The following is a 25,109-nucleotide window of genomic DNA, read 5'->3' on the forward strand; positions in this document are numbered from 1 at the left end:
TTCCAGGGTATTCGTCACGTGGATCACTTTGGCTTCATTTGCAGGGAGACAGTGGAAGGAGGGAGCTGCCACTTTGTCTGCTATGTCTTCCAATGCACCGATGAATCACTGGTGAGAAGAATATAATGAATGAGAGCAAGTAGAACATGGCAAGACAAGGAAGGAGCTTGTTGTTGTGTAGGAAACATGATAAAACGTGGTTTTCTGTTTGTCCCTCCATCCAAATAGCATGTGCAGACATAAAGATTTCTGTCGGTGCAGTTCATTCACTCATTCATTCGTTTATGCAAATACACTGCAAAGTTGAGATTTATGTTTATTTCCAAACCTAATTTCCTTCTATTTTTATACCAAAGCAACCCATTCAGTGATCACATTTGATCAGCCCACATTTAAATTCAAGCGTCATAGCGCCTGAAGCTAATATCTTTCAACAACGTTTTCTGTCAATCAAGCATAAATTCTGCTCTTTTTCTTAAGAACTTTGACTTAGTGCATCTGTGCTCATGAGTCATGCTGTGTTCAGCTAATGATGCAGTGTGATTGGCTTATACCAGATACATGTTACTGTAGTTCTTGAAATAATGAGTCACTTGGACTGCTATACATCAATAATGCCAAGTCTTCTGAGGAAAATCTGAGGGACAATCTGCATTTCCATAATAAAAAAGATGTTATATTGGCAGACCCAGCTTTTCCACTTATACTGACATTATCTTGGGTTAGAAAACAGGATATGAGGGGCGCTGGTTTGGTTCGGTTGGTAGAGCAGGCGCCCCATGTATAGAGGCCACAGTCCTCGTCACACTGATCACAGGTTCGACTCCCTGTCTGCGGATCCATTTGGTGCATGTCATCCCCCACTCTCTGCTCCCCACATTTCCTGTCTCTCTTCAGCTGTCCTATGAATAAAGGCAAAAAGCCAAAAAAAAAATCTTAAAAAGAAAAGAGGATATAATGCTGGATGGTTTAAGAAAAGCACAAGTTTTGTGTTTTGCTCTTGTAGGTGGATGAGATCATGCTGACCTTGAAGCAGGCGTTCTCTGTGGCAGCACTGCAGCAGAATGCAAAGACCCAGAGCCAGCAGTGTGACAGCTGCCCCATGCAGCAGCTCCACAGACTGTGTGAGAGGATAGAAGGTAAAAAAAAAAAAGAGTCCCTGCGCTCCTTTACTTGATGTGAGTTGATTGATACTGTTACCAAGCCCATCTGACTTGTTGAAAAGAACTGTAGAAAACAATTGCAAGATACAAAACGTGAGAAATGTAGCTGTATCTTCTTGGGTCCATCTTTTTCAGGTCTGCATCCATCCAAAACCAAGCTGGAGCTTCAGCGGCACTTGGCCACTCTGGACAACCAGGAGCAGGCTTCAGTGTTTGAAAACACTATGGTAATGTGTCTACTCCGTTCTTTCTAAAGCACCTTTAGGGCAATGTGTGAATTCCTGAAGTTCCCTAAAGGGTGACTGCAGCTGGAAACAAACCTGTCAGTCTGCAGCCCAGCATTACTGAAACACTGCAGAAACACAAGTTTAAATTGAGTTTGTACACATGACTTTATTTTACATACAATATTCCTGCAACATCATCTGTTTCCCTTGTGATCTATTGTATATTGCTCTTTCCAGCTCTCGCTGCACTCCAGAAACACAAGTGGATTTGTTTGAAAACGCTACTTATGCAAATGCATACAACCATTCCTCCATCAGTGCGACTCGAGATTGTTGAACAGTTAGAGTCATGACAGGCACATGCCGTCAAATATTTCTCTAAGACTCTGCTGACATCTGCTGGTGATGCTGCTGAACTGCAACACTACAACGGCTCTGAATGAGTTTCTATAAATACTGTACCTGAGATCAGCAGATCACTTCCATCATCATTTGTTGAGTTCCCAAATTGCTAAAAAGTCAACTTGCAACCTATTGTTAATTTTTGTTCATCACATATAACCTTTATTATAACCTGATTTTGACATTTGTTTATATTGTTAACTTTTTCAAACTGTTCCTAAAGTATAATTTATTTCTCAGGGTTGAACAGAAAAAATGTACTACAAAAGATCTGTATTTTGTGCATTTCAGAGAGCTCGTCCTAAGAGTGATCAGGAGGAGAATGAGCTGGTGATGGCGTCTTTGAGGAGTCTGTATGAGGAGAGACAGAGGAGCCATCAGCACACACTGTCAGGAGACAACAAACAGGTAACTGTCGCAAATCTCACATGCACACATATACACTTTAGTACCAGCTCTCCCTGTTCTTTTTGTCACTCATTTCCTGTCTCTATTCCAGTTATGTCCTACATTTGCTCAACAGTGTACCAACATTTCTGTTAAAGAGTTGTTCCCCATGAAAATAAAAAATGTGATAATTATACTGTCTCCCTTTGTGTCTCCACGTTTTTTTATAGGTGTCTGAGGAGGCTGCACCGGCCCCCGTGGAGGCGCAGCAGCAGAGTAGCAGTCGACAGCGACTTGAACAGTTCAAGAGTCGAGCGAAGCGCTCTCTCACTGAGTCCCTAGAGGGGATCTGGAAGGTAGATATGCTCTTTCCTGCTTGGTTTGTAGTCAGCAATGCTCAAGTATGCACTTGTATGGTATTAGTTGTTTATTTTATTTCATGTGTACTATTTAACCATGGTGTGTGTTTTTGTTTTTACAGGGGAGCAGCAAAGCCAGAGCTCAGAGGGACAACAGCATAGGAAGTGACAGCGGCTCTTCCGTTTGTACGGTCGTCAGCAGCCCGGAGCAGCCCTCATTAGATGACCCCCTGCCTGCCTCCTCCCAGCTGCGACCCACCAGCCCACTCAGGTAACCCACACAGTGACTCATATCTTGGGGCAGAACAGTCAGTGCTTTAAAGGTCAGAGCTGCCCTTCTTGTTTTATTGGATTTCATGATTAAAGGGTTTTTTCAACCACAAGTTCAAAAGGGACAACACAGCAGACTTCCGTTATGACGGATATTTTTACTTTTTTAATGTGTCTTTGAATTAGTTTTTTATTGTTTTTCCGTTTCGGGACTTCCTGTGCAATAGATTACTAAGTAGTGGGTATTGTCTACTTTCCTCCTCATAATCAGGTGCCACAACTCTACAGGAGACCTGAAGCACCTTGACTCCTCTCTCCACCTGTCTCCCTCCTCCTCCTCTTTACTCGGTGACGCTCAGCCACCGGGCTTCCGCAGACGGGCCAGCACCTTCAGCCACCCTCCCACCCCCTCCTCAGCAGAGTACTCACCGTTGCACACACTAAATAACTCACCACAGGACCCTTCTGCAACTACGAAGCCCAAGCTCGTACGACACTACTCCGTCAGCACCGACACTCCGCACCAGAGCAAGTAAGGAGTGTGTTTGTGTTTGTGTGATTTGAGTCCTTCAGAGAGAAAAGGTTAAAAAAAAGAGGGAGACGGTTGAACTGAACCTTATTTGGTATGTGCAGTATGTATTGCGTTTACTGTAAGTGTAATCATGTGATTTATGATTAATTTGTAGCTACACCTGCAGACTTAAATCCTAGTAAGTGATAACAATCAGGACTAAGTCTGTAAAAGCAGTCTCATGGGTGGTTGAATGACATGGGTTTCCTCTGAATAACTACATATTTGAGTATAAACTCAGCTTTATGCTTAAAATAGTGACTTTCATGGGAAAGTGATGGTCCATTTCCTAAAATCAACTTCCCTTGGCTCTTATTCAAAACAATTGTATTAGGCCTTTTGTGGCTCCAGGGGGAGCTATGCTAATTCTGATGGTTTGTCTGCTGATTGAAGTGATGTCACTAGAGTCAGCTTTGGTTGGGGCTGGTTTGAAGCTGAAAATACTTAGATACTAGTTAGATAGATGTGAGCTTACAAAACCTCTGTTGTCTGCTCCTCATCTCTGCTTGAGACTAACAGCTGGAGGCCTCACATGCTGCTGCTAGCTGCTTTTATAACTACACAAATCTCTGCAGGAGTTGCATTGTGGGTAGTGTAGGCACATTGTTTTGATAAGGAATCCAAGAAGACAATACCTCTGGTTCTGCATCAGTTTTTATACTAATAGTCTTAATTTTCACTCGCATTGTTGACAACTAAACAAGGACAAGACAATATGTTCAGTTTACAATATTTCTACCAATTTCACACGAGCCACATCTCCTGAATCTGCCTCTACTCAAAAACTTAATTCCCTTCAATTTATTTTCTGTTTTCATACTTTTTTCATTGTCTCTGCTCCTTTGCTCTCTTTTCCTGTATTTGCACTGTTTCTCAGACATGCCCCATCCAACTCCACCCTCCCTCCTGTTCCTCCTTGCCCTTCATCTCTCTCTCCTCCCCTCACTCATCATCCTTCCTCTCCTTCTGCTGGAGCCCGGCTCAATAAAAGAAGGTGAGACTCCTGCATTGGCTTTCTGTTCATCTCATGCATTATCTCTTATTTTCTGTTTTACGTGCTCTTATTTATTGTGTAAAGCTTCTTTTTACATTGTTGTCATATTACTCTCTAAGGCCCTGTTTAGACAGAGACATGCTAAATGTGTTACCTGTTGGTTGACAGGTTGAAAGGTGAAAAGCATTTCATATAAGTCGCGTGTCTCTCTGTCTTAACGGGGCCTTTTTTTTGTCATATATCTGTTTTTGCATCCTTTTTTCACCTCCATCTTTCCATCTCAGTCCGCTGGGTGGTCTGCGCGCTCGTCTCCGCTCCTCCTCCTCTGTCCCTAATTTTCTGAAATTTCCATTTCTGGCCCCTGTCCAAGAGAATGATTTCCCTGAGCTAAAGAGCAGGTACACACATATGTACACTGAATAGACAGTGGTGTGTATAATACAGAGAATTATGTAGCAATTCCTTTGTGTGTGCTTGTTTGTATTTCAGTGATGTTGCAGCTCTGTCCACGCCATGTAAAGCATTTGAAGTAGGGGAAAGCCCTCTGCGGAGCCATCGCCACTCATGGAGGCAGCAGATCTTCCTGCGGGTCGCTACACCTCAGAAGAGCACAGAAACCATTGGTAAGAATCAAGACTCTCTCAAGATGATGTAACACTGCAATTTTGGTCTTGTCATTTAAATCCAGCCTCCCTGCCTGTCTAGCTGCTTGACTCTATTGCTTGAAATCATCGCTCATGAGTGGAGCTTCCACAAGCCAAAGCTAGCGAGCATGGCAGGGAAAGATATTTTGATACAGTTAAAGAGACAATGCTGAAACCTGCCTGCAAAGCTACAGCAAAACACACTTATGTTGTTTAACACAAATTGACGCCACAGTGAATAATTATAATGTAAGTTAATCTCACGGAGTTATCAAACATTTTGCTTCCTGTCACCCAAAAAAAACTAACTGTCCAAAACAACAGACGTATACGGCGTTGTGCACTTGTGTAGAATAAGTTTGTCTGTATGCATCAAAGAACTTTGATCTTCCCTCTAGGATCACTTTGCACGTTCCAGTTGTAAAGTTCAACAAAGGTAGAAGGCAGTTCTAGGTCAAGGCACTTGTGTAAACACACATGTTCTTTTGGGACAAGTAAGCTAACAATAATTTGGCAGATAAGAGCATTAGCAAGACACCTGTAAGTGCTACGTCACCTGTGCAATAACAAACATCCCTACCAGCTCCTTAGGCGTAGACAGCGGTGCAGGGACAAAGTCTTTCCACTCGGTGTCACTCTAGGAAGGGGATGAGAAAAGATCACTTTACTGTAGCCTCTTCTCTCCAGTATGGCTACATTGATATTTATTATATTATATAAAGCAAGCTAGAAATTATAGTTTCATGCTAAACTGGGCTAGTGGGTGTCTTCTGTGATCTGTCATAGACTGACACATGAGGTTTTGTGGCATTTTGTGTTTGTTTTGCAGCTTTACATTTTGCGTTATTAAGTGAGCGTAAATTCTTTGTCTGATGGAGTTGTCTTTTCAGGTTTGACAATGAAGCTGAAATGAGTTAAAGCGTCATTGCCTTCAGCGAGTAAAAATAATCAAAGAAGTAGGTCCGCCTGGAGATTGACAGCCCTGTTCTACAGTCAGTAAATTATTGCTTTAATGTCCGATAGCTTTGAAATATCAATCACCTCTTTTCTTGGAATACGCCCACAAAATATCGTGTGTGTCTGGCTGTGCAGACGTGGGAATCATGCGTGTGCTTGCACGTCTTCAGATGCTGCATTTTGTTAATTATACGTACCGTGTGTGTGTATGACAGAAGTGTTGACAGTTGAGATAGTTGGCTTGGTCACACTGTTACTCCTGAACAAACACAGTACAAGCACACAAAAACTCCTTAAGGGAAAATATGGAAACATGTTCACACACAGTAAGACAGGAAGTTATTTTTATGACACTTTATTATTAGTGTTTATATTAAGTTCTTAGAAGAGATGGGTTCAGTACTGAAGTCAACCTACAGCACAGACTTGTAGTGGCACATGCATTAAACCCTGTTCATCTCAGCAGTTTATTGGTTTATCTATTTATCATTGTCTTTCATAAAATGTAAGAAAATAGTGGGGGAAAAAACGTCTTCAGATGTCTTGTTTGAACCGGGGGCGCTGGTTAGCTCAGTTGGTAGAGCAGGCGCACCATGTTTAGAGGCTACAGTCCTCGACACACTGATCACAGGTTCATCTGCCGATCATTTGGTGCATGTCATCCCCCACTCTTTACTCCCCACATTTCCTGTCTCACTTCAGCTGTCCTATACAATACAGGCAAAAAGCCAGAAAATAATCCAAAAAAAAAAGACATTCAGTTTGCATTCATATCAAACAGTGAAAAGCTGCCAACCCTCTAATTTAAGATGCTGTGTTTTTCTATGACAACAAACTATCTGGATCTTTGTCGGTCTGTCTATCATTTGGATATTTCTGGTACAGTTCATCTGATCAACGTCACGCTTGGCAGGTGTAATGCTGAGGACCCAAGGGAGTGTCGAGTGTGAAGTTGATCGGATGACAGTTCTGAAGAACGCCGCAAACCGCACCAAGCCGGCAGGTGTTCCAAATGAGCACGCCCTTAGATAACGCTGAACGCACTAATAACGCTGAAGCTCATTCCACACGCTCCAAAAGACCACGCCCCGCAGGCATCGCACTAGTAAGACTTAATTGGTTATCAAACTGATTGCTCTTCTGACAATCACCTTCTCTGCAGATACCAAAGCTCTTCTCTGGTATTATGTACCTGCTGTAAATAGCGCTAAGATCTTTCCTCTTTATTAGCCCTACTTATTCCATAGTTTCGTTTTAATAGTAGAATGTTCTTTGAATATTTTCATCATACAAAGCGATCCACTTTCTCCCATCCTGGGCCACAGTTGCTGTTTCATTGTCTGGGAAACACCGATGGATGTTAACTCGACGTGATTGGTTGACAGAGGCATACACCTGTGAGGAGATCATTCGAGGTAATACTTAAAGAAACAGACTGAATTTAATTCTGATGCCTAGAACAAAACTATCAGCAACCCCAGTGATTATTTCTATATAGTTATTTTTGAATGCCTGAAACTGCTGGCCCGGTGTCAGACGAAGTGATAAACTGCACGCTGCCTTTGTTTACATTTTCCAGGGCAAAAATTGAGTGATACACATGCCTGTTAAAGAAAGCAGGATTAGAGTTTTTGTATACCTCCACTTAAGCATGTACAGGACAAATCAGCAAAGAGATAAGAGGTACTTCTTTGTCCACAGGGGGCGCCAGAATCAACACAAACCGAAAGTTCCTCACAGGAGCTGTGTTAAATCAAAGAAATGATCGTAAACATTACAGTTTTTTATCCTCTCATCGTGGAGATATCTTGTTAAGTGTCTTTGAGAGTTGGTGAAGATCTCTGTAAACTTTGCCCTGCGTTGTCATGATTGTCAGGGACTTTTGCTATATTGTCACATTACATAATTTTGCATTTTTTTTCAGTAAAGCAGCAAAAGTACCTACAGCAAATATCACGCCACTTTGTGTCACTTAAAGCTTCTTCAAATCCAAAGCACAATGCGTTTTTTGACCCCAGTTTGCACACCAAAAACCTTTTGTGCCTTATATGACACCTGCAGAGATGTGAAGTCCAGTAGCAGTGTGATGTGAAGGGAGGTGAAGTGACAGAAAACAAATCTTTAATCTGGCGTTGATCTGGAAAAGTAAACAATGGCACACATTCTAGCATGGGGTGTTGGATCCACCTGCAGTGACGCACGCCACGCCAAAAATAATAAAGGTGGCTGTTTGGATACACGTCCTGTGATGCCAGTGTTGTTTGGACTACTGAGCCGCCTCATTATGTTTCTTTATTCAACCTATTAGGACTGACGTGTGTGGTTTCATTTACATTTGACTTCAGGTTGATAGTTTGACTTTGTCCAGGGAAGTGAGCGAAACAACAAAAACAATGCATTAGAAAAACACAAGCACTGTAATTACATTACACTTACAGTGGCAGCTCGACAAAGGACAACAACAGGACGTGTTGCATATCAGAAAGCCACACACTGCTGTCTGCTACTGTGTCATTTTTATGTTACCACTGGGGGATGCCAAAGTGTAAAATCTCCATATTGTCTACACACTGCAGAAATGAACACCTCTTAGGTGCAGTCCCAACAATAATTAAGCACCCTTACCTTTTAAATTGTGTAGTGTTGCAGGAGAATTGGAACATAAATAATAAATGTATTCTCTTCTGTACACACTCTTAATTCTGTATTTGTTTCTAATAGCTGCAACGTGGGACTGATGTGACCTTCTCATCCACCTGTCACTGAATGTGCTGCTCATGAGGGATTAGAGGGGTTTAGGCTCATCTTTGTGAACTTAAGTTTCCCTTTCAGATGAAACGGGTCTCCATTCCATGAATGAAAAACGCACCTGAAGCTTATTTTGTCTGCTGCCACCAGGTGAAGGAAAAACTGCCTTTAGCAGGTCAGCGTGATGGCCTTTGTAATGGCTGAATGCAGCACTAAGTTGGGTGTATGTTGGAGTATGTGCTTATATACTTATATGAGGTCATGGGTGTGTCGAGTGACAAGTGTATGTGTGTGTGCTGGAGGGGGTGGCGGTGTCCCAAGGTCATGTTGACAGTCCACACACAGACAGCGCCAGAGGAAAGCGTCAGCCTTGTTGACCTACTTTGCATGTTTTGTGTGTGAGTGTGTGCTGGGACTTGGTTCTGGCCAAGTTGGAGTGTTTGCTCAGGGAGTGGATCGTGCCACTTTATGCAAGAGGGCGTGTATGTGTGTGTTTGTGTATGTGCGTGGTTATTTTGGTTAAGACACGGTTTCAGCATAAGGAATAGGCAAGCACAGCACAGTAGCTCTTTTTGGTTAAGGTGAGGGCGAGGGGTTAGGGTATTACTAGGGTCCCTACAAATAGTGTAGTCAGTTTGTGCATGCGTGTGTGTGTGGTCCATGTATGCATTTTTCACACCTAAGAGCTAGCTCTTCAGCTGTGTTCTGTGGAAGCAGTGCAGCAGTCTGTGTTTGTCTAACACATACATGACTCTTTTAAGGGATTCTTGCTGTCTCCGTGTGTGTCTGTGTTTGTGTGTCTGTGTCACACACGCGTCGATTTGTCTTCACTTCTCTTAAAACTGAAGAGCCATATGTTTGTATAGCGACTCTGCCGGTTTCAGCATGTCTCGGAAAGTCTCCCTGACACAGACACAAAGGCATACGTGAATGTAAGCCTCATCCAGCACAAAGAGCACTATTGTTATTGTGTGCGCGCAGTATGTAGGTTTGTCTTTATTTGTTGCAGGAATAAAATGGTGACTTATCTCACATATTTCCCCGGATGAGTCTCTGGAAAGATAAGCGTCAAATTTACATACCCAAGCCAAGTTAAGTTATGTGCGTGCGTTTGTGTCTGTGATCGCACACACGGACACACACACACACATACACAAACTGAATTTTAATGTTCCTAGGAACTGAAAGAGGCAAGTGCTATCTGGATGGTTGTTATGTCCTTCCTCTGAGTAACATAGGGTATTTTGAGGTTTGGGATCCACCCTGTACTTTTGGGTGGAGTCACACAAACACTTTTTTTTTACTGTGTATGTGTGTGTGTGTTGCACCCGACTGTGTCAAATATATCTATGTTTAGCATTTTTATTTTTATTTTGAATGAGAGCCCAAGGGATTTTTGTAAAATGAATTAACTCGCTATTTGACTGCGGGTCAGTGAACTGTATCTTGTAAATAATAATAATAATTCAAAAAATCATATAAAATATGTTTTTTGTGTGAATTTTTACATTTCAAACCAGATATTACTTATTTTTAATTTCCCTATGTCCTAACATTCTGTGCTGTTTCACACAGTCAGCTTATGAATCATTCAAACTTGCATTATTCCATCAAAGTGGTAATTATATATTCCTGCTGCAATGGACATCTTATGCAGTGTCATCTGATCTCCTATATTAAAATGCAATGTGTCTTTCAGAGCGAGGGGATCCCTGTCTCGATGCGGGTCGAGTTTGCGGCGGCCAGGTGGGAGCTGGAGGAGGTGGTGACTTGTCCATAAGCGTGGTGCTTGAGGAGAGGACGAAGAGGAGCAAAGAGGAGCTGAGGGAGCTCTGGAGGAAGGCCATCCTGCAGCAGATCCTGCTGCAGAGGATGGAGAGGGAGAACCAGAAACTACAGGGTAAATCTGAGGGATGAAGGGAACCGAAACACACAAACACATGCACAATAGGAGCCTGCAGAGAAGAAAAGCAACAGCAATTAATGCAATGATGATGAGACTGGTCCTGAGTGATAATCTTATAATCAGCATTAACACTTGCATTTGAGAATCATCTCTGATGTTGTTGTATCACCACATTTTATTGCTGCCTGGTCCTGCAGACTTGGATTTCTAGTCAGTCGGTGTGATGACAGGAACAGCAGCCAACATTGTTTCACGAAGCAGCGTTGGCATCACTCACACGATAACACTGTTGAGTGACATGATGAGTTACTTTCTCTTGAAGCTGAATAGCAAGACCAACAACTCTTTCTTTAATTCAGCTCTGGCAACATGCCTCTCCAGATGTGCACACACTCACAGGTTAGATACTCAAGTGCACACCTGTTTCTTTTCTTTTTTTCTATTAATATTTCGATCCACCGTTAATTAACTGGTTAGATAACATATAGGTGTGTGTGCACCACTTCTTTCCTGACCCAGTTGACACGTATCGGCACACGCATAGCAATGCACCACACCCCTAACTACCTGCACTGTATACAAACCATTAATTTACACACACACACACACAACACTTCATCCATCACGCAGACAGACATTAATGCCTATATGCTGTATATGGCACAGTTTTTATGGAGAGAGCGTGAATCAATATTGATGTAACACGAACAAGCCTGTGCAGCAACTTCACACACATTCGCTGTGGTCACACTTTACTTACACATCTTAAGTGTGGTGCAACTATCTTGGGCGTCTATAGTTTGATTGTGTTTTATTCCTCCCACAGGGTGCGCTCCACCTTTCTGTCCGTTATTTGTCAGAGTGGAGATCAACTCCCTATACTCCATTCTTACTATTTATCTCTCTCCCTGCTGCCTGCTTTATGGGTCAACTGTGAAAGTGTGTGTGTGAATCTTTGTCAGCTTTGGGGTGGAGTATCCTATCTTGTTGTGCGTTATCATGGGCGTAGTGCTCAAGCGACAGAAAGGGAGAGCAATGGAGAGCAGCGGGAGGCGAGGAAAGGTTGGAGAGAGGAGAGATTGAGTACAAGCAGCTGGGCTGCAGCCAACGAGCGAGTCCTGATGGACGTGACTGAGCGTGCTCAGAGACGGCTGATAAGACAGACAGCAGAGCCGCAGCCTCTCCAGCAGCATCTATTCTTACTCTGGGTGTGTCGGCTACTGCTCCATCCAAGTTTTCTTCCTCTGTTATCCAAAATTCACATTCCAGGTCACTCCCGCTGCTATGCTGACTTTGACCGCAGAGGCCAATATATATAATACTGCATGTAAAATACTTGTGATTCTTTTCATTTATCTTGTGCCAAGGTTTTTTTTTAGGCTGAATTTTAGCTGTGAGCTTTATGCAACACATTCTGCTTTTGCGAGGCACTTAATCAGCATCCTCATTAAAGCAGTCGTGTTATTAAATTTGCTTCATTTTACTTTATGCAAAGTTGTGCTAATGAACACTCTCAGATCATTCCCCTTAATGGCTGCAAACCTAATTCTCACTCCTGTTAAATAAAGGTGCCAATGCCGCTCTGACAGGGAAGTAACCCACTGTCTCTTTCCTGTCTAATAGTGATGATGTCACTCTCCCCAGCTCTACCCGGCTGCAGCTGGTCACTGGGTGGATACCACACATGAGCGGAAAGGGTGGGGAAGTCCTTTAGGAGCAAGGGGGAAGGAAAAAAAGAGAGAGAGGGAGAGTGTGGTTTGATGGACAAGACGGATGTGGGATCTAATGAGAAGAAGAGAATTGAGTATTTGCTGGAAAGAGAGAAGAAGAGGAGAGCTGTGGGTTAAGAGATATGGGGAGGGAGAGAGGAAGGGTGTTGTCAAAAAGAGAGGAACAGATGAGGGGCGCTGGGTGTGCCCTCACCTTCTTTGATCACTGGTGTCAACATGTTGCAACGGAATTCACAGTTTGCGCCTCTCTGCTAAGCTGATATGCTGTATTAATCAAAGTCCAGGATCAGCCACCAGGCCTGCAACTTCACTGCTTTGGTTCACTCTCAACACTACAAACGTGCAATTATTGCTGCAGCAGGCAGCTGTTAATGAGAAGAATTACTGAAAACACTGTACTGACTTGATACCAAACAGTATGCAGAGATAGTAAGTCACTAGCTGATGAACATGTTGCAACATGTCGCCAGAAATTAGAGTCTAAGGAGTTGGTAAAGACCAAAAACAGAGCTAAAACAGAGTGATTATTTGACTTATATTCACCAACTCTTTGTCAAAGCAACACATGGGGCCCGGCCCTTTAAGAGTTATCTTTATCTCAAGTCAAGGTATTATTTTCTAAAACTGTTTCATTTCTTGTTCTGGCCTTAGCTGAAGATGCTGCATGAGGAAGGGAGCGTCTAGGCAGGTAGGCCTTAAAGAGACAGTAGCTGAAATGGCTTGTTTCAGACAGAGGCTCAACTTAGGGTCTGCAAAAAGCACCTGTGTAAGACAAATACGTTTTTTTTTTTTTAACAGTAAATCATAAAAGGTTCTCCAGTGCAATAAAAAACCCAATAAAGGTCCCCTTTAAATAGCTTTCAGGAACACTGTCCAGGTTTTTCCAGCTGCAGAATACACACCTCAGCTGCAGCCAGCAAAGGACCTGGAACAAGCACACACACAATGCAGGAGTTAGATAAGGAGTTCTGGGGTTGTCACATTATTGTCTTATCTTAACTGTATTGTCTTGTGTTTGTAGCCTCGGAGAGCGATCTGCAGAACAAGCGCCTGAAGCTGGATTACGAAGAAATCACACCGTGTCTGAAGGAGGTCACTTTGGTCTGGGAGAAGATGATGGGAACTCCAGGGAGGGCAAAGGTCAAGTTTGACCCAGAGACCATACATGCTGCTGTTGCACAAGGTACATACCGTATATCAGTGTTTCTTGGAAATATTTGTTCTTTTGCAAAATCAGCAGGTATTATCAATTATTGACTAAAGCTTAATGTTTAAGCTCTAAAAATGAAAATATGTATTGTAACTTTTCTCCTTATCATCAGCTCGGGCAAAAGAAAAGAGCATAAATTCTGAGAAGTTATTAGTCCCTGGTTGAGCACTCAGTAAAGTCAGTGTATATTTCCCCTTCACCCTTAGTGTCTCATGTTGTGCTGCCTGACTGTTCTGTTCTTTTTTCTGATATCAGCATGTTCTGCACAGGTCAGAAGGGTTATCTCCTCTGTGTAAGAACTTGGTGAAGTATCTTCTAGGGCAAGATTATTACGCAATAAGATGACATCACATTTAAAAGTTTGTAACATCATCTGGTAGGGGATCATGAGAGGTGCCGCAAGGTCACATGTGTAAACCTTTTTCAACTGTGAGACTTTAGGAGAGTTTTTCCTGACAAAGGTGTAAATAGAATTATTCTTATCAATCAAACCGACTAATTTCCCTTAAATGGCCTATTTTACATTACCCCTCTCTCATTACAGTTTCTAAAATGAAACAGGGGGAAAGAGTTTGCCTCAAATCCACCCATCAGCGACTCTAACTAAAGCTCACATAATGACAAGTACGACAATGTATGTTTTTAATTTGTACCGACATTGGAGTGTAAAAATAGCAATTTGTCAGTTTTTTTGGGGATATGTGCCAGAATATAGTACAAGAAGTTACTGCTAAGAGCTAAAGTATAACTCCTATAAAGTAGAGAGGTTTACATAAGCTAGGAACAGCTTTGGACAAAGTTAGGTAAGCGGTTTCCCCGTGTTTCCAGTCGTTGTAATAAGGATAGCATAAGAAGCAAGTTGGGTATTGGTTGTAGACTAAGATTTTTCCTATGTACTCGAGAGTGTCTTATCTTACCCTCCACCTGATACAGGTTTTTCCTCGATGGTAAAAAAGTTGTCAAAATGATCATTTTCGCCTGAAGCTAATCGCTAAGCAGCCTTCATATCAGAATGTGGTTGTACAGCAGCTTCAAGGCTTTAAAGTGCATAGATGAACAAGGTGTGTCTGAAATGCCCGCAGCAAAACTTAAACTTAAAAACTTAAAAACTTAAAAAAATTCTCCCTTTTTGAAAATATATTGAATCTTATTGAATTCAACCAAAATGTATACTACTCAACCTCACCATTCATAACCTGATCTGATAGTGTGATGCACCAGATATCAGAGTCCACTGGATTCTAATTATTTAGGTAAATATTCTAAATGCAAGGTTCACTTACCTTACCTTATCTTTAGCACTAGCAGAATTTTTACCTACTGATGACTGTGACTGTAGTGCGCTGTATCCCCTCACCATTTAAAAACATTTTATGTGTCAAAACGCACAAACTCAGACGCTCCCTGTCCGTCACTCAAACTAATAACTGGGCTGACGGTATTTACAGACGCGTTAAGCCTCCTTTAAGTGCTCTCAGCCCCCAGAGACTGACCACATTGCCAAGTCTTGTCACAACTCAATATTTGCATACTTCAGGCAGGATTTGCATACTACTGGTAGAAATTGTCAGATTTTTCCCTGGAATGCACCTGAACCGCTCACGGTTACAGCAGATTAACATGTCATACCACCTTTTAAACCACCCAACCCCTCTCAACCACACCCCTCTCTCTTCTTCCATCCCGCAGGTGTCCCACGGCAGCATCGAGGCGAGATCTGGAAGTTTCTCTCTGAACAGTATCTGCTCAGGCAGACGGTCCCCTCCCGACCCCCCGCCAATCACACTCCATACAAAGAGCTGCTGAAACAGCTCACGTCTCAGCAGCACGCCATCCTCATAGATCTGGGTAATTTACGCACTCACTCTCGCACACACACCATAGACCATAATATAATTCACTTACACACATGAAGATAAACTTCTGCTTTTCTGATCATTCTTTTAATAACTTATTGTAGACCCAGTTTATAGATATTTTTATTAACTTTCTTCCTGTTTGGAATTGAAAAAGTCTTAAAAAAGCTTTATAGTTAAAAGGTCCTCAAAACTTGTAAACTCAGTTTGGAAACTAAAACCGTGTGAAAAAACATACAGTAGAGTGTCTCCAATCTCATTTTAATGCTTTCACCCTTAAATGTTCACAACACCTCCTGCCCAAAAACCCACACAGACGCGCAAAACACCTACACCCCACCCATTTAACACCCACACATGCATAGAATTCATGCATACACATCCACCCACACATCTATCCCTGCAGCACTTAACCTCCTCTGTTTTTACTGTTGACCCCGTGTCTTTCATCTGACATGTCTGTGTTGTTCACACTACATCACGTCGGGTGGGGACAGAGGAAACAGCGCGCACAGTGACGGTTGGTAACGCGGTCCATTGTAAAGGCGTTACGCGCTATAGGATAAAAACAACATAGTGAAGCAGCGAAGATGTCTGCAGGTGGGAAGCGCACGGAAACTCACAGTTGTTTACTTCATGTAAACATGAAAATGTGTCATTTAACTGAGTGATCATGCAGGAGGGAGTAGATTAGGAAGGTTTGGGGTTGTGATGCACAGTACTACAACAACTCACACGCAGCACACAGAGCGGACCAATCACACACTCTTAGCTTGAGGCAGGGGAGGGAATCATGGCATTATGTTCACAAACATAAAGCCCCTCCGGCGCATTCCACAAATACAAACTCACACCGTCGCCATTGTCTTCTCCAAAGCCTCACCGTCACACACTGTAAGTGAAGAAGTCCAAAAACACACACACCTGCCAATTACCCGCCCATCCACGGTAAGAATGTTCTTTTTACAGATCCCAGGTCATCATGCTGTCATGTTTGAAGGGACACGTCCCATCCGCTGTTACATGTTAAGCTGCTGAGGGAGGGGATGCGGCCTCATTCATTCATGTGTGTGCATGTTTTTATGAACATGTTTGCGGCAACATGGAATAAGTTGACACACGCTCGCGTACTGAGCTCTGTTTTTTAACATCAACAGCAAAGTGTGAAGTCTCGCATCCTCGGGCAGAGTTCAGCTGCGTGGTTCAGACAAGTGGTGCACACACCTACAGGCTTTGGTCTCATATGGATCCTTCAAGATACTTTTCCAAACAAACTGTAGTAAATCAAAGCTGTCGAAGCTGTGTTTGTAGATGCATATCAGGTTTATCTGGGACATCAGATAGACGCTCTGTCTGGCTGAGGAATTCCTACTAAATATAAACAGAGCAGATGTTTTGCTGTATAGATAATGTCTCGCTCTCTTCTTCTCTAGGTCGCACTTTTCCCACTCATCCATATTTCCAGGCCCAGCTGGGGGCAGGACAGCTGTCTCTATATAATTTACTGAAGGCCTACTCCCTGCTGGACCCAGAGGTATCATCTGATTCTTCTTTTAGTATTCTCTCTGCCTCTCTTTCTCTTTCACTTTCTATTCAAGTGTCTCTCTCTAACCCTCACTTCATGGACTCAATGCTACTGTCAGCTGTCTTTGAGCTTTTTCCCCCTTCCTCATCCATGTCGACTTCATGTCTGTTGTTGTTGTTATTGTAGGTGGGCTACTGCCAGGGCCTGTCCTTCATTGCGGGAGTGCTGCTGTTACACATGGGGGAGGAGGACGCCTTCCACATGCTCAAATTTCTCATGTTTGACGTCGGGCTCCGTAAACAGTACAGGCCCGACATGATTATCCTGCAGGTAACGAGCGCACAGAGTCTCTTTGTCCCACATGTACTGTAGCAAACCTTAAAAATATGAGTATAAATCTAGATACTTTCTCTGTTGTCATTCTTAAATATCATCACTATTTGATCCATCAGTCGGGTCTATTCATCTCACATTATTCATATGAAATTTGATGCATCTCATTCCGCGTTCTGTCGTCTGTGCGGCACCGCTGGTTTAGTTGAGATCTTGTTTGTGTGGGAATTTAGCTGCATTTATACCTGATGGAAGAGAGTCCCACTTTAGATACCCAGGGGCAGGTTTTGAATTATAATTAGGCTTTGGATTTCAACCTTTAATAGGACTGCTGCAACCCAAGACGGAGGTATAGTACATGATCAGGCTGTATCATGGTTTTATTATTAACGCCACAGATATTGTGTTTACATTTGTTTATTCACTTTGTTATAGAGAGCGTTTCTCTTGACATATTATATGCATTGTTTTGTTTGTTATATTACTTTTACTGTTGGGTGCCTGTTTAGAAACCCTGTGATTGACTGGTAATCAGTCCAGGGTGTACCCCGCCTTTCGCCCAATGGCAGCTGGGATAGTCTCCAGCCCCACACAGCCCTGAACAGGATAAGTGGTGTGGATGGATGGATGGATGGATGGCATCTCTTTATTGTGCAACTGTGAAGTCTTTTTGTTTTGTAATGTGCTATATAAATATGTTTTACTTTCAGAGAGTGATGATTGCAGCAAGGAAGTTTTAAATTGCTCACGAGCTCTGTATTACTCGACAAAAGTAGCTTATTTCTTTACAGGAGCAATTCGCCCCTGGAAAAAGCCTCTGTCAGTCAAAGCTGGTGTTCTCTGTAATCGTTAGAGGAAATAATATTTTTAATTGTCGCCATAGCTGTGGAGAAAGTTGTACAAACTGGGTTCGCCCATTCTACATTCCTACAACACCCAGCGTGCATTGCGCCCCTCCCTCTGAAAGGAACGGCCCAGCGAGAGACGCTGGAGTGAAATACAACCGTTTAGCTGCAAGCAACGGCTCAGAGCGGTACAGAATCTGAAACACGACGAGAATATACCGGTGGATCGTCTAAAAACTCTTCAGGTCTGCAGTCTACGTTTCAAACCTGACGATTCTGAACGACACATGACATCGGAGGCGGATGTCCTAGATTGAGGAAGTATAGTTTATTGAGCTCCCTGGCCTCCACCAGATGGCGCGTTTTACATAGTCTGCCGGAGGTTTTCCAGGGCCTGTTGGAGAAGCGGATAGCGTCCTCCAAAGGCACAATATAAAGGCCATTATTTCTACCATAATGGCATTAGCTCCCCATGTTAGCATGATAGGACTGAGGTTGAAAGTCGCCGAACTGGCCCTTTAACATTCTTGATGTCTTTAAATCTCTATAAGCATCAGAAACTGAGTCAGAAACAGTCTTGATCTCAGTAGCTACCATTGCACCAAAATGTAGTTACTACAATCATAGACTCCATATCTTTAGCTTCATTAATGTGCAACAAATCCAACTTTAAACTATGCACAAAGTCACAATCTGCACATATTGATCCCAGTCAAACACACTCTGTTATGCTCTTCCGTTCAGATTCAGATGTACCAGTTGTCGCGGCTGCTCCATGACTACCACCGGGATCTTTACGTCCACCTGGAGCAGCAGGAGATCGGGCCCAGCTTGTACGCCACACCGTGGTTCCTCACCGCCTTCGCTTCACACTTCCCCCTCGGCTTTGTGGCCAGAGTCTTCGGTAAGCTTTGAGAGCATCTCCTGTGTATCTGCACACGTAGACAATATTCTGGATTAACTCAATCAACATTCTCCTTAAGACAGAAACAAGACATCTTTTTAGAGATGTTAAGTTTATCTCCTCTCCTCGGTTAACTTTTCTAATTAAGTGTTGAAGCAGAGTGATGAAGGGAATGGAAGGTGGTTAAGCAGGGCAAAAATAGGAAACTATGATGGTAGAAGGGCTTGGCAAAAGAGGAGGAAATCAAAGGCCGTAAATCAAAATACAGACAAGGAATCTCATAAGTTTGGCAGTGAGGTAAAGAAAATGGGCGTAGTGTTTATGTTGTTAAATTATAAAGGAAGTTTTATATAAACCTTTACAGACATTTCTCTGGAATAAAGGCTTCAATAACGAAACATGTACACACAGACATTCCAGAAGGAGTTTTTGTTCTTCAGTCGCGGGCTGTTGTTTTCCTCTGAAGTGACCGTTTTATCATCTGTGTAAACATCATCACACCCACAACCCCCTCGTATACGTCCTTCTTTTTCTCTCCCTCATTCCTTCCTTACTCTTGTTTTCATGCCTAATTTCCTACACTGTGCTCAGTCCCTGAACCAGACTCCCTGGCTCCTCGTGCTCATCTGAGCATAACGCTGTGTGTGCGTGTGTGTTACTGTTAGGGGGCATCATGGTAGCATTGTTCAGCCTATGATATAACACCTCCACTCCCAGTCCTTAATCTGTTGCATGATCTCATGCAATCCTGCCTAACCCTTACTCCACCCTGATGCATTCAAAGCACACACACAAACCCACACACCTACTCTGCCCCTCCTGACCTATATTTGTGTTTGCTTAAAACTTTTTATTGACGTCAGAGCATCTATCATTTATAAAGCCCTTTAAGTCACCAGTCATGGCGGTAAGCTTCATGTTATGTAATCATCCAACCTCCTTTCTGTTTGTTTCTTTGTCTTCTGTCAGACATGTTGTTCCTGCAGGGGTCAGAGGTCATCTTTAAGGTGGCCTTGAGCCTGCTGGGGAGCCACAAGCCTCTGATCCTGCAGCACGAGAACCTGGAGTCCATAGTGGACTTCATCAAGACCACACTGCCCAACCTGGGCCTGGTGCAGATGGAGAAAACCATCAACCAGGTCAGAACAAGAAACAGTCACTTTAATCACTAGGCTGCTAAACTGGATACAACACAGAGTGACCCCTCTATCTCTGATTATATTTATGGACCTGATTCCACTAGGTGTAATGTGGGAGATTGTAGTTTTTTGTCAGCATCAAAAACCATCTGATGATGAGCCTCATGCTCTACAAACTAAAGGGGATGTTCGGACAGTGTTAGTTTTCTTTATAATGGGCTACTCCAAAAAGCAAGTACACAGTTAGCCAGATAGCTTTAAAAGTTTCTAAAAAATATGTAGAATTATTGTTTGTCATTATAGGTGATCGCACTATTGGCTACTTTTGTAGTCTTCTCCAGATACATGGGTGAAATGTTCCAAGTAATGATGAAATCATATCTATTTCCTGTGCGGAGATAAAATACTCACTTAAATTTCGCCAAGAGTCCCACCTTGAAGTACGACCAAGCGCCAAGGCTTTTGTCTGACCTAAGGCTTTGCTTTGTGTACTTCCCCCTCTTTGAAATCAGGTATGAATGTCAGGAAACCCAATTTCTGGCCACATGTCGATGTCCACAGACCACTGTGTCTTTGGTAAATTGAAGGGATCTCTTTCGAGTCCAACTGCTCTAAAAAAAAATGATTTTTATTTATTTCTAACACTTTTTTAATTGAATTTTCAACATAAGCAAAAATTGTACAATAATTGCACTAGAAAGTTACCAAGCAGAAATTTAAACCTCTACATCCAGTGTAACAATACAAGCAAAGAAAAATAAAACCCCAAAAAGCAGGGGCACACCTACAAAAGACAGAAAAAACAACCAATTCTGAAAAGAAAAACTAAAAAAACAATAATATAAAAATTCTACACTCACGGAGAAGTCTCTGAAATCTTGCGCGAGACTGTAGTTGTTGCAGGAAGAAGGAGAGAGGAGTGAGAGAAGACGAAGACGAAGAGGGAGAAGTGGCGTTTGTTGTGTTGGAGTACAGAAAGCGTTGCTCAGTGCTTTCTAAAAGATTGTCATGGCTAAAGATTTATCTGATTTCTACGATTCACTCCTCTCTCCTTCTTCCTGCGACAACTACGGTCTCGCGCAAGATTTCAGCGTGAGACTTCTCCGTGAGCGAGACTTGGTTACAGACAACAACAGAGAGCATAAGGTAAAGTAGCATGGCTGCCACAGTGTTGTCAGACACTTATAACGATCTGAGCCTGTCAGTAGCAAAAACATGAGCTTTTAGTGGCTGTATATTGGCGTATGTGCGGTGCCCCGTTTAGTTACATTATATCTCATTTTGCGGCTGCCGGCCAGTGCAGAGTGTCGTTACATCTCATGCCAAACGGCTCTAAATTTAAGCACCTATTCGTCTGTTCTACTCCCGTTTCCCCGGCTGAAGGCAGCCATGTTGCAGGATGTTTTGCCACTCAGTCCGACGTAGGGGGGCGTGTTCTGGTGGGAAAGTGACGTCAGCACATACCCTCCATAAAACAAACATGGGACACCACCATACTTACCATTTAACTCAGTGCAGCAGCAGTGTGTATCTCCTGACACACTTTGGTAGGTTAAATTAAATTGTTATAGGTTAGGTAACTAACTAGCGGATCAGTGGGCAAAAATGACTCATGGAGCCTGAGTCAAGTTGTTTGTCTTGTGTAAGTGCTTGTTCTTATTGTGTTACTGATTGTGCTCAAAAAACTATTAAACGTTTCATCATGAGATCTGATTTTATGACTCATGGCAAAGAGACAACACGATCATTGCTTTATGACGCAACAAAAAAATGGAGAATAATCACAAGGTTGAGTGACGGATGCAGTAAATTTGAACCACACCCTTTCTTTCGGACAGTAAGGAGGGCAGCTGGTGGGTGTGTCAGTGAAGTCATATAACCCTCACCTCATGCATCAGTTCTTTTAAGAAATAAAACTGGTAAAGTACAGTTAAGCGATACATTCTGAAGTGGACGTGCTCCTTCTTCTGTGCTATTTAAATCACGAGTCATTGTCATGTAAGCTGATGTCACTATAGAAAATCGGACATTAGTGGTGTGAAGTTGTCTCTGGATATGAGTCACTGACAGGAGTGATGAGTCAAACACATGTTCAGTAGAGAGATATTTAAAGGTACACTATAGTTTAGAAAGAATGCATTGACCTTATAATTTGCATGAGATAACAGAGGTGTGTTGAGTCGTGCTCCAGCTTGCCGGTACTTTCTCCCAGGTGCCACTTATCCACATCAGGCTGTCTATATGTTAACTGGGGTGTGACTCAAAGTTTCACCAAAAAAAAAAACAGAGTGTACTTCCAGGATGTTTGGAGCCTCTGGTGCAGGACTGTTCAGTCACCGTTCATATCAGTTATGATAACACTGTACTCACCAAGTTAGACGGCTTGTTGTTGTTATAGACGTATATAGACGTTATTCCAAAATATGAATGCAGAGGATCTTATGGACGATGATGCATCTTACGTTGTTTCGTATTGATGCATCCAGGTAAATAAAGGCACTGCAGACAACACTCCACGAGCAGGAGAAGACTTTTAGCATATCTTTCCACACTGAGGAGTTAATGGCCTCAATTGACTTTATTTACCATCAACACTAAAAATTCTATCTGAAGTTTGTCAGATGTTCTCTAAATATGAGGTCTTAATTAAGTTACGTAGCTTATTTTTAATTGTTGAGAAAGTAATTTTCTTCCAATATGAAAACAGAATGTTCCTGAGGTCGAACGTGAGGTTTACTGCTAGTTCAGATGGTAAATAAGTCATGTGAAGGTGAATGTTCATTAAAGATTCTTTTTCTAATTCTTTGCACATTATAAATCTTTCTGTGTCTTTTCATCAGGTGTGTGAGATGGATATGTCCAAGCAGCTGCAGGCCTACGAGGTGGAGTACCACGTCCTGCAGGACGAGCTGCTGGACACGCCCCCGACCCTTAACCAACAACAGCGAGCCGCACAGCTGGAGAGGACCAATCAGAGCCTCCGACAGCAGAACCTCGACCTGCTCGAGGAGCTGCAGGTACACACACACACACACACACACACACAGAAATAAAGACAAGTTATCTTCTCTTTTACTTTGCTCGTTCAACCGACCCTCTCTCCCTCACAGGTGTCGCACGCTCGCGTCTGCAGCCTGGAGAGCCGCGTGGAGGCTTTGGCTCAGTCTGAGGGTCAACTGAAGGAGCAAGTTTCTGCACTGGAGGAGGAGAAGAAGCAACTAGCGAGCACCGTCACATATCTCCAGGACCTCCTCGCCAGCCTCGGCATACACACCAACCCTGATGGACACGCAATTCCCCCCACCCTCTGAGAGACACACAGCCACAGTAAAGGTGGAGGGGAAGGCCAAAAGGACTGTGGACTCCCTTCCCCACCCTCTGGCTCTTCCAGAGGGTTCACAACCGCACCTAATAATTTTCCAAACGGCAAGGTCGACCGGAGGAGGAGCCGGGTGTGGAAGTGCCTGTGAAGAGAAGGTCGATGGAGGAGTTGAAACGATTCTCTTCCTCGACCTTTAACCTTTTTTCCAGTTTGTGAATGTTTTAATAAAAAGAGGAAACTCAGCAGAAGTCGGACCTAAAAGAGAATAAATGACATAAATTGGGGATGAGGTTCAACGAGAGAAGAAAAAAAAGGACAGCAATATCTATGATCATGAATGCACACTTCCCTCTCTGTAACGAATATAATGACCAACAATCCCCAAAGATAGCACTGTCCCACTGGGCCTCTACTGTCAAAACAAAACAGTTACATTTGCACCTGTACTTGTGTGTTTGTGTGTGTGAAAGTGTCTCCATTGTGTGTTTTAGTGTCTGTGCGTAAGATGCAACGAGGCTCAAAAAGCCAAAGAACGTCCTTCTCAGTACAAAACAAGCTCGAACAAATAACTTGTTAATGATCTTCCAAACATGTAACAAATACAAAGATCGAATGTTTCCAAAGAAAAAGAGAAGTGAGATGAAGGGACTGATGAAGATGAATCTTCATGACACAGTTTTGTTTTTGTTCTTTTATTATAAAAGGTGAATTTGACATAAGCTAAATGATAATAGATCTTGGTGCTCATATTCAGAGGTCAGAGGGGAACTGTTTTTGATTCTCCTCCATCTTCCAAAGTTTGTTTCCTGATCCTGAACATTTAAAACTTCATTTAGCTACAGTAGGTCACAGGAAGAGAGGCACAATAAATCCACTTCCTGTTTTTTCACCTCTGATTTGGAGAAAGGGAAAGAGACACAGGTTCAGCAGAACGATTAAAAACAGTAGCTGTGTCTTTATAGTGCACTCTTTCACAGATCAGTTACTTTGAATTACTACAGAACATACTTAATGTGTGAAACTTCAAACAGGAAACCTCTGCTGTTGAGACAATCTGTCAGCTCTGAGTCCTTTACTGTATTCAACACTGAATTCCTTCAGGCCGAGCGGCAGCTCGCTGTGTTTGTATGTTAATGTCTCTTTGTGTTACTGTGTGCTCGTGCACTTCACTGTTGCCAACAAATATGTTGATATACACTGTAAAAATATTTAGCTTTTACTCCAGACTCTCCTTGCACATTTTGTTTTAATTGATTGTTATTGTAATTCTGTACTTTAAAATACATTTCATATCCTTTCAGCACATCTGAAGCAGTCGTCTTTCCTCGAGTGTTTGCCTGCATGTGTCAGGTGACTGATAAAGACTGTGTCGACTCGACCTCCTCCTGTCTAAACATGTCAGTCAATTTGAAGCCAAGAGCATGATATAGGGTTTCAAGCATATGGAAATGTACTGTTATTAGAACATAGACATGCGTCTCTTTCCAGGAACTGCTCCTGAGGTTGAGAAAAGGGCATGTCTGGGCAGGTCCTGGCTCTGTTTGTGTTCGTGTGTACACAACAGAAAAAGACACTCAAGCAGAACCTCAGCCAAAAATATCATGGAAATACATCTTT

General features: G+C 42.7%; 1 protein-coding gene across 1 annotated transcript in view; it reads left to right on the forward strand.

The window, feature by feature from the left end:
* Window positions 1–24,797, forward strand: part of tbc1d1 (TBC1 (tre-2/USP6, BUB2, cdc16) domain family, member 1) — a 43,448-nt gene extending 18,651 nt beyond the window's left edge. The window contains 18 exon segments of the mRNA XM_069666067.1: window positions 7–111; window positions 1,007–1,139; window positions 1,299–1,390; window positions 2,084–2,200; window positions 2,410–2,535; window positions 2,661–2,809; window positions 3,080–3,340; window positions 4,863–4,996; window positions 10,422–10,622; window positions 13,380–13,541; window positions 15,258–15,416; window positions 16,858–16,958; window positions 17,136–17,279; window positions 18,872–19,031; window positions 20,001–20,170; window positions 23,011–23,187; window positions 23,281–23,466; window positions 23,468–24,797. Of these exon segments, the coding sequence (XP_069522168.1) occupies window positions 7–111; window positions 1,007–1,139; window positions 1,299–1,390; window positions 2,084–2,200; window positions 2,410–2,535; window positions 2,661–2,809; window positions 3,080–3,340; window positions 4,863–4,996; window positions 10,422–10,622; window positions 13,380–13,541; window positions 15,258–15,416; window positions 16,858–16,958; window positions 17,136–17,279; window positions 18,872–19,031; window positions 20,001–20,170; window positions 23,011–23,187; window positions 23,281–23,466; window positions 23,468–23,689 (2,799 nt within the window). The 3' untranslated portion in view covers window positions 23,690–24,797.
* Window positions 24,798–25,109: the final 312 nt, after the last annotated feature.

This window comes from Semicossyphus pulcher, unplaced genomic scaffold, assembly GCF_022749685.1.
Source record: "Semicossyphus pulcher isolate SPU_LCO1_2020_fin unplaced genomic scaffold, fSemPul1.0.p SCAF_17, whole genome shotgun sequence".
Classification (NCBI taxonomy): Eukaryota; Metazoa; Chordata; class Actinopteri; order Labriformes; family Labridae; genus Semicossyphus; species Semicossyphus pulcher.